This window comes from Bison bison, unplaced genomic scaffold (assembly GCF_000754665.1).
Source record: "Bison bison bison isolate TAMUID 2011002044 unplaced genomic scaffold, Bison_UMD1.0 scf7180017864471, whole genome shotgun sequence".
Classification (NCBI taxonomy): domain Eukaryota; kingdom Metazoa; phylum Chordata; class Mammalia; order Artiodactyla; family Bovidae; genus Bison; species Bison bison.
The window spans coordinates 22,702,602-22,712,602 of record NW_011495032.1 but is presented as its reverse complement, the minus strand read 5'-3'; the positions used below and the strand labels follow the sequence as shown (position 1 = coordinate 22,712,602).

The window sequence follows — 10,001 nt, the reverse complement described above, 5'->3', positions numbered from 1 at the left end:
GACCAAAATCTTCGATTAAACAACCCAACACAATAGGTATAGATCAGCTATATTCAGTAACACCAACAGAATTTACTGGGATAGCAGATCTGCCAATTTACTTCATCTGTATCTAACATAATTTGTAACGAAAAATTTAAAGATTGCTCAGACCAAAAGTGACCCAGTGCATCCAGCCTTCCAAACATCTCCAAGAAGCCAGACACACAAGTAAAGCAATGTTGTATCAACTTGGCCTTCAGCTAAATATCCCCAACTAACTTCAGTCAACACTACATGGAGCAGACAAACCAAGCCAAACCCCGCCCAAGTGTATGAGTAAAGAAAGTAACTGTTGTTATTTTTAAGTGACTCAATTTTGGGTTTGTTAAATGGTAATAAATAACTTTTAGCATTACTTCAGTCAGCTTTGAGAATGTCCTTGCATTCTGCCCTAAGAATATGTTTCAGGATACTCTTGTCTTCTGTATAGAACTGGAATTGCCCCCAACGCCCGGCTCCTTTTATTGAGAAAACATACACAAAGACCACAGTTTAAGTATCAAGATTTTTTTTTTGAAGAAATCAAACATTACAGTCACCTTCCACTCCCTTCCTCCCCAGATAGTTGCCACTATCATGCATTTAGTGCCTTATTCATCTCTTGCATTTTAGAAGTTTTACAATTTATATTTTCACAAACAATAAATAACACTATTTCATTGATTCTAAGTCAAACATTCCCCATCTATTTTTAAAACCATTGGAGATGTATCTTATAACAGATAGTGTAACTGGAAAGTGAACAGTGTAACTGGTTGCATTTTTCTTTTTTAGTAATATGTGCCTTTAAAAATTTTTTTATTTTGCATTGGGATATAGCTGATTAATAATGTTATAATTGTTTCAGGTGAATGGCAAAGGGACTTAGTCATACAAACACATGTATCCATTCTCCCACAAACTCCTCTCCCATCCAGGCTGCCAATTATGTGCCTTATTGATCTTATTTTCTATAAGCTGCTTTATATTATATAAAAATTTAAGCATTTATTTTTCTGCAAATTACTCTTCTTGCTAAATATTTTAGCAAGCTTTGTTTAGGTATAATTTGCATTAAAAAATATAATTTACATATAATAAAATGTACCCATTTTAAGTCCACAGTTTGATGAGTCATGATAGCTGTATAAAGCTAATTTTCCATTATTGAGCTATAAGCATTATTTATATATTCCAAATATAGGCCCTCTGTCAGATAATATGTATTACAAATAGTTTTCCCCAACCTGTGACCTGACTTTTCATTTCCTTGCTGCTCTCTTTCAAAGAGCAGAAGTATTAATTTTAATTAATTCCAATTAATAATTTTTTCACAATTCACTGTCTAAAAAATCTTTCTCTATCCCAAGACAGTAATTTCTATTTCTTTCCAGAATTTCTAGAGTATTAGCTTTTGTTAAATCTATGATCCATTTCACAATCTAAATTTTGTACTAAAATTATGTATCGTGTAAGGCAAAAGATGAGGTTATTTACTATGTGAATATATAGTTATTCTATGTTAAGACTTTTCTCATTAAATAACCATGGCACCTTTGTCAAAATCAATTGTGTAATATGCATGGGTCCATTTTCAAACTATTCTGTCTGCTGGCCCCTAACATTTCTTATAAAACAGGTCTTCCGGCAACAAATTCTATGATCTTTTCCTTGTCTGAAAGTCTTTTCTCACCTTTTCTGAAGGACATATTTCCTGAATATGGAATTCCAGGTCAACAGGTATATTTCTTTCTTTCAAAGATACCATGCCAAGGCCTCTAACTTGCAGAGTTTAAGAAAAGAAATATAGTCACTCTCTGTATGGAATGTGGTTGTTTTTTCTTCTCCAACTGCTTTTCTAATTTTCTCTAGTTTTCAACACTTTGATTATGATGTACTTTAGTTTTCTTTATGTGTGTCCCTGATGGTTGAATTTCTTGGATCTCTGGGTTTATAATTTTCATAATTAGGAAAACTTTCAGACATTGTTTTTACATTGTTTTTGTCTCCCTTATCCCATCTTCTAGGAGTCTAAATACAAGTATGTTAGAAAGACTTGATGTTATTTCATAGGGGACTAAGGCACTGTTCTATTTTCTTTTTCTCTTTGTGCTTTAGTCAGGTTCACTGATTTTTAGTTCTGTAGTGACCCATCTGCTGTAATTTCATCTGTTCTTTCTCACCTAGCTAGTGGACAAAGAAGTAATCAAATAGCAGCAGTGACTTTTTAAAAGTAAATCTTTCTCATACTTGAATTATTGGTATAAGTGTATTAACCACAAATAAAATATTTCAGGACTATGAATTTAGAAAAGTAAATTTTCTTTACTGCCTGTAAAATTAGTTTGTGTATATATACATATACATGTAACATGAGAAATGACACTGAATACGACACCAGTGACGGGCTGTTGTAATTTTTTTTACTTTGACTTTTACAGAAAGTGATGACAATCTATGGAAAATGCTTTATTGTATCATGCTTATTTACTACAAGAAACATTTTATAATAATACAAAAGTAATCCACAAACTTGATTAAAGTGAAGATCAATTGATCTGAAAATTTTTTCTTCCTTAGTCTTTCACAGTAATTGCCAAAAGTTCAATAAGCTGCTTTTTCCAAGAACAATTATTCTAATAACTTTGGGTGTTCAATCCGTGCAATGGTCCAGTCAGGCTTTACTCCTTGTGTAAACTCTCTCTGAAATCTAAGGAAACATTATAAACAATGTGTATCCTGTATCAGTTCAAAAACTTCCTGGATCACTATGTAATTTGCAAGTACATAGCTGAGGCAGTTTTTAGCAAAAAGCTAACAGATAATGGTAAATAAAAATCAAAAGTTTAACCTACTAATTTGATCACAAAAATATCCCCACAAAAATGAGAAGTGCATTCTCAACTGAGTATTTTTAATAGACAGATCTATATACACTGCAATATCTGCCAGTCTGTGAGAGAAACGTGTTTTTCTGCTAAGTACTAGCTATAATATATGCCTAATATGAGGAGGAAAAAACTGGACTATGGTGATAAAACAGCACTTCCATGGAGGTTGGTTATGTGATTAGATTTACTCACAGCTGGCACTAAGTTCATTCTTGAAAATAGCAGTCTTTAGGACCTGCCTGTGATCTTAGTAGTGACTATCAGAACAATCAAAGGTAGTGTTGATTATAGTGCTCTAAATGATGTCTTTAAAAAGAGACAATTCAGTAGATTTAAATTAAATAAGTACTTAAATATATAGAATATTTTGGGCAATTACAAATAAAGCAAAATTCCACACAGGAAAAAAGAAACGAAAAAAAAAAAAAAGCACATTTCCTCTAAGAAGTGAAAAAAATGAAGATATAATTCTCTTTACCTTAGTGAAACAGGATACATTTTCTTTCTTAGGTCATTTTGGGGTTTTCTTCATTGTTTTAAAGCAAATTTGTATAACTTTGATGACGTAAAAGTATTCTTTTAAACAGATATTGAAGTATATCTCCACTGACTCTCTTGAATTGTTCACTGTTCCAAATTTTATTCACACAATAATACACTACAGTGTCTCATTTGAATAAGTTGCTAACCTCCCATTAGACAGTACCTCCTTAAGGGCAGGAACCCTTCAATTCTGTGTCTGAACTCCCACCAGAGTACCTGGTAAAGAGGAGATGGTCAATAATTATCTAGTGAGTGGATGGTCCATGTGCCAATTACAGCATATTTTATTTTCCAAAGATGGTCATAACTACATTTCACATGCTCTTCTGCAATGTGACCTTGCTGCTGCCCCATGAAGACGTGGAGTATCTCCATGTCCTTCATTGTGCAGATCCTGTGACTGTTTGGACCAGCAAACCATGCAGAAGTGATGCTGTTCCAATCCTGGGCATAGCCCTTTACTGGAGGGCTACGTCTAGCATCTTCTGTCTTTTGGAAGCCAACCACCATGTAAAACACGTGACTATCTTAACACCTCCACAAGCCCAAGCTATAAAGAGAGGCCTTGGGGAATGAGACATTATGTGGAGAAGCCAAGGAGCATCCTGGTGCTGCCCTATGAGTGAGGAAGCCCATTGTGGAAATGAATCCCTGGCTCCTACCATCCCAGTTGATGCCAGGTAAAGCAGAGGAAACCCCACAGCTGAGCCTTTCCAAAATTCCAGAGCAGTAGAAAAGCAAGCAAAATGAATGGCTGTTTGTTGTCACCGAGTTTTGGAATGGTTTGTAATGTAGCAATAGACAGCTGAAACACTGTTTAAGTTCAGCAATATTATCGCTTCCTAATTTCTGAACGCTCCTATTTTGTGGCCAGTATGTCTTTATAACTATCTCTCTTCATAGATACTTGTCAAATTTCAATTTTTTCTTCCTAAAGCTCCCTTTAGTTTTCATGTCTGCATACTACCTTCCATTTCCTAAAGAAAGGAAACAATAAATGTGATTAGACTTACTCATAGCTTGCACTAAGAAGTTGTTTAGTTTCCACGTTCTGATCCCCCAACTTAACCTGGAACACACGGGCTCCACTTATGGCTTCACTGGGGATGTTGGCACTGGTTAGATACCAAAAGCACATCAGGATGTTAACAAACTTCCTTCCTTAGAGAAAAAACATACACACATACAGATACAATGACAATAATCTATCATCCTTATATCCAAAATGAAATCAGCAATTGGCAGTAATTATACAGTTGTTACACATCAAATTTTGTGCTCATTCTAACTTAAGGTACCTGTATTGACACCTTTTATTTTTAGAAAATTCTCTTGGGGTTTACGACGTATTTGCCTCCCTCTCTGTAACACAGTATAAGAGCTACTATTTACTGAGCAGGTACTTATTGCCCAACTGTACTATGTGGATTCTTTTCCATTTGTGGGATTTTCTAAAATTATGATAACAACAAAAAAAAAACAAATAAAATTATGATAACAGGTATCTATTGTCAAGCCAAAAAACAGTAGGGGGAAAAACACATTTTTTGGTGCTAACTTAACCCCAACTGCCAGAAAGAAAAAACACTTCTCTTCTACTCTAATTCACTTTATATGCCCAGTGATTATGAGAATGTCCTGTGCAAAAACCAGGCAGTGACCATGATGCTAAGATGCAATTTGAAATACTAGGGAGAAGAAAATATTTATCATTAAAAGTACCTTTCTGAATGTTTCAAATTAACATGTATGTGAAAATATTTTCACTGTTAAAGAGTTCTCAATCAGAACTGCCTTGGCAAGTGTGTGAGCAAAGGCTAGATTTCCTATGTGCCTAGCACATAATACATATGTGTATATTTGTAGAAGGAATAAGTAAGTCACTGAGTTTTCAGGAATGCTATTGTTCAGGACAAGGAAAAGAACAAGATAAACGCCAAAGTTCCTTTCAATTATTTTCACTGTCTCCAAATAAATCCAATTGGGAGTTCTGAGTTAATGTTACTCTTAAAACAGTCTTTAGCTAACAGTATTTACTTTTTCTTTTACTTTTTACTTCTACTGAACATACAGCTGGACACTTAAAATACTGAATTGTTTCCTTTAAGTTAGGAAATCTGAAACACAAATATTTTCATTTTGACGTAGGAGCAGCTTGTCTTGGGCAATTTTCATTAACTTAAGTGACAATGTTCTCTTCTATGAATTAAACAGCATTAGGGAAAAGTTCTTTTTTTAAAATTAATCTTTTTACTTTGTAATGGGGTATAGCTGATTGACAAACAATGTTGTGACAGTTTCAGGTGAACAGCAAAGGGACTCACCCACGCCTATACATGTATCCATTCTCCCCCAAACCCTCCTCCCATCCAGGCTGCCACATAACACTGAGTAGAGTTCCAGGTGCTATACACTAGGACCTTGTTGGTTATCCCATTTTAAAAACAGCAATGTGTACATGACCATACCAAACTTCTAAACAGAAAGGCATTCAAAACAATTACCATACCCCAAGTCTTCCAGAGACTTTTTAAAGAATGAATAAATTATTTTCTCTGTAGTTCTATAAATATCCACTTGTACCAACAAAATGCCACTATCCCAGGATCTTTCACTAGTTTAGCTTATCTGGACAACTGTGGGCCATTTAAAATTGACTATGCTCCAGGATTACCTTTCTCATCATAGTAAATGGAGATGTCTCCTGTTGATGTGTACACAATTTCATCTATGTCAGCAGCAAGAGCATTTTTATGGTTGTCAGGTAGTGAAGTAACCTTTTCTTTCAATACACGTAGAGTCTAAGTATGGAAAAAGCAAATCAGAGTTCACTTGTTGAACTGTCAAAAGCTTTTCAAAAAGTAGAGTGAATTCTTCATGGAATGTATTTTGTAAAACTATTTTTAAATTTACAGCCATATGTATTCACTTTCAAAAGCAAGGCTGAGAGGCATCTGATTCTTCAGTTAGATAACTCCTAATAGAACATTCTATGTAAGAATTGAAAGACATCATATTCACTCATGCCTTAAGTAGCAAGTGATTCTATGCTTTTTAAGACCCCGAGTACTCCAAAGGCAAGACAGAGGGACTCTACTTTGGGTGATGGCATACATGTTACTTTAAAGCATAAATAAGGACAATGCATATCATTCTAATGAAAGAAAATAATACATATTAATAATTACTTTTAAAGGAAAATTAAAGTATACTTTACCTCTTTGGCCACAAGTTCTTCCAATAGATCAAACTTACACTGTGACAGCAATTTGGACACATGAGCAAAAGCCTTGAAAACAAAAGAAAAGTGGGGGAAGGGTGGTGATTATTATTTTAAGATACCACGTGAAATACCATACAATGTACAATGCTTATACTTCAATGGCTAAGTATAACAAAGACTGTTTTATGATAAAGGCAATAAACATGGTCAACACTAAGATATCGATGGTTAGGCATGACTCCTTCAAAGTTGGTTGACTTTTCTTATGCGGCCTTTCCACACGCACAGTAGTAAGTGGGCAGATTGCTAATGATGTATCCACTCCAAGGACCCAAGAAAAGATAGTGTGTGGTGTACATACTAGGTTCCCAATAAAAACATCTTCTATATAGTTCCTTTTAAATAACGATGAAGTAATCAGCCATCCTGACTGTCATATGATCCCCCTCTGAATCCTGAATACATAGCAGCACAACCTAAGTCTGTACTAAGTACAACCTAAGTCTGTACTAAGTACTAAGCAGTACAATCTAAGTACTGTGAGTCTGGAGATCTGGACTGCAGCTGACCCTCATTAAGATAGATAGAGAAAGTGTTAGCCACTCAGTCCTATCCAACTCTGTGATTTCATGGACTGTAGGCTGCCAGGCTCCTCTGTCTGTAGAATTCTCCAGGCAAGAATACTGGAGTGGACTGCCATTCCCTTCTCCAGGGGATCACCTGACTCAGGGACTGAATGCGGGTCTCCCGCATTGTGGGCAGATTCTTTATAGTCTGAGCTAACTCTTCAGACAGGTCTAAAACAGATATGGCATTGGTAAAGTGGGAGAAAAGATAATGAGTTTGCATAGTCTAATGCAGTAGAACTCAACTTTGAAGTACAAGATCCCACTTTGAAGTGGGAAACAGTCAACTGCAATCCTCCACACTACTAGCAATGAGGAATGGAGCTGTGCATTAAGACTCTACCTGTTTTCAAGGAGCTTCCTATCTACTTGAGGAGAGAGCCAAGAAAATGGACAAATCCAAGAATTATGACAGGAATAAGAACAAGATGATTTTCGGAGAATACAGGTGAGAACTTACACTATCTGGGTGGACAATAAGGGGGCTTCCTAAAGGAAGAACCATCTAAGAAGAAATTTGAAGAACTAATGAGAGAAAGAGGATGCAAAGGTGTGTCAGATAGACAACTCTCATAACTGTTATGGGCTGGATTGGGTTTTCCAAATTGAAGCCCTAAGTCCCAGTACCTCAGAAGGTAACTACATTTGGAGACAGGGCTTTTAAAGAGGTGATGACGTCAAATGAGGGTGGGCCCTAGTCCAATTTGGTGCGCTTACAAGAGGAATAGTGGACACACATGGAGATACCAGGGACACATGAGCACAGAGGGAAAAAAAAACATGTGAGGACACAGAAATAAAATGATCATCTACAAGCAAAGGACAGAGGCCACAGAAGAAACCAAACTTGCCAACACCTTGTTCTCGGACTTCCAGCTTCCAGAAATGCAACAAAATGAAGTATGGTTTAAGCAACCCACACTGATATATTTTGTTATGGAAGCCCTAACAACAATGGTCAGGAAGCAACAGTTAGAACTGGAGATGGAACAACAGACTGTTTCCAAATAGGAAAAGGAATACGTCAAGGCTGTATATTGTCACCCTGCTTATTCAACTTATATGCAGAGTACATCATGTGAAATGCTGGGCTGGATGAAGCACAAGCTGGAGTTAAGACTGCCTGGAGAAATTTCAATAACCTCAGATATGGAGATGACACTACCCTTATAGCAGAAAGTGAAGAACTAAAGAGCCTCTGGACGAAAGTGAAAGAGGAGAGTGAAAAAGTTGACTTAAAATTCAACATTCAGAAAACTAAGATCATGGCAACTGGTCCCATCACTTCATGGCAAATAGATGGGGAAACAATGAAAACAGTGAGGCCTTTATTTTGCTCCAAAATCACTGCAGATGGTGACTGCAGCCATGAAATTAAAAGGCTTGCTCCTCAGAAGTAAAGTTATGACCAACCTAGACAGAGTATTAAAAAGCAGAGACATTCCTTTACTAACAAAGGTCCATCTAGTCAAAGCTATGGTTTTTCCACTAGTCATGTATGGATGTGAGAGTTGGACTATAAAGAAAGCTGAGCACCAAAGAATTGATGCTTTTGAACTGTGGTGTTGGAGAAGACTCTTGGGGGTCCCTTTGACTGCAAGGAGATTCAATCAGTCCATTCTAAAGGAAATAAGTCCTGAATATTCATTGGAAGGACTGATGCTGAAGCTGAAACTCCAATACTTTGGCCACCTGATATGAAGAACTGACTCAATGGAAAAAACCTTGATGCTGGGAAAGACTGAAGGCAGGAGGAGAAGGGGACGACAGACAATGAGACGGTTGGATGGCATCACCGACTCAATGAACATGAGTTTGAATAAACTCCAGGAGTTGGTGATGGACAGGGAGGCCTGGCATGCTACAGTCCACAGGGTCACAAAGAGTCGGAGCGACTGAACTGAACTGAATAATAATGGAGTTGAATTTTGAGAAAAAGCACACTTCCAAATGGACTCAATGATCCCTTGCAAACATTTTAGATGCTCTCAGGGTTTAGAAACAACCTATGTATTATACTAAGCTTTTGTGTGTGGAAGATGGGTGAAATTTGGTTAGAAGTAACAGACATCACGGAAAAGGAGTATGTCAAGGCTGTATATGGCACCCTACTGCAGTACTCTTGCCTGGAAAATCCCATGGAAGGAGGGGCCTGGTAGGCTGCAGTCCATGGGGTCGCTGAGAGTTGGACACGACCGAGCGACTTCACTTTCCCTTTTCACTTTCATGCACTGGAGAAGGAAATGGCAACTCACTCCAGCGTTCTTGCATGAAGAATCCCAGGGATGGGGGAGCCTGGTGGGCTGCCGTCTATGGGTTCACAGAGTCGGACACGACTGAGGCGACATAGTAGTAGTAGTAGTAGTAGTAGTAGTAGTAGTACTAGTAGCAAGGCTGTATAATGTCATCCTGCTTATCTAACTTATATGCAGAGTATATCATGAGATATGCTGGGCTGGATGAAGCACAAGCTGGAATCAAGATTGCCGGGAGAAATATCAATAACCTCAGATATTCAGATGACACCACCCTTATGGCAGAAAGTGAAGAGGAACTAAAAAGCCTCTTGATGGAAGTGAAGGAGGAGAGTGAAAAAGTTGGCTTAAAACTCAACATTCAGAAAACTAAGATCATGGCATCCGGTCCCATCACTTCATGGGAAATAGATGGGGAAACAGTGGAAACAGTGTCAGACCT

At 37.1% G+C, this 10,001-nt stretch overlaps 1 protein-coding gene across 2 annotated transcripts in view; it reads right to left on the bottom strand.

Annotated features, from left to right (window-relative positions):
- Window positions 1-533: 533 nt before the first annotated feature.
- The window catches only part of LOC105003634 (chromosome unknown open reading frame, human C2orf47), a 13,801-nt gene continuing 4,333 nt past the window's right edge, over window positions 534-10,001 (bottom strand). Inside the window, exons 2-6 of one of the 2 annotated variants that reach the window (XM_010860935.1) lie at window positions 6,673-6,744; window positions 6,130-6,256; window positions 4,469-4,616; window positions 3,619-3,671; window positions 534-2,731 (exon numbers count right to left, since the gene is read on the bottom strand). In XM_010860935.1, coding sequence (XP_010859237.1) covers window positions 3,623-3,671; window positions 4,469-4,616; window positions 6,130-6,256; window positions 6,673-6,744 — 396 coding nt within the window. In that variant the 3' untranslated portion in view covers window positions 534-2,731; window positions 3,619-3,622. The remainder of the gene's footprint in view (window positions 2,732-3,618; window positions 3,672-4,468; window positions 4,617-6,129; window positions 6,257-6,672; window positions 6,745-10,001) is intronic. The other variant, XM_010860934.1, reaches the window with a different exon arrangement.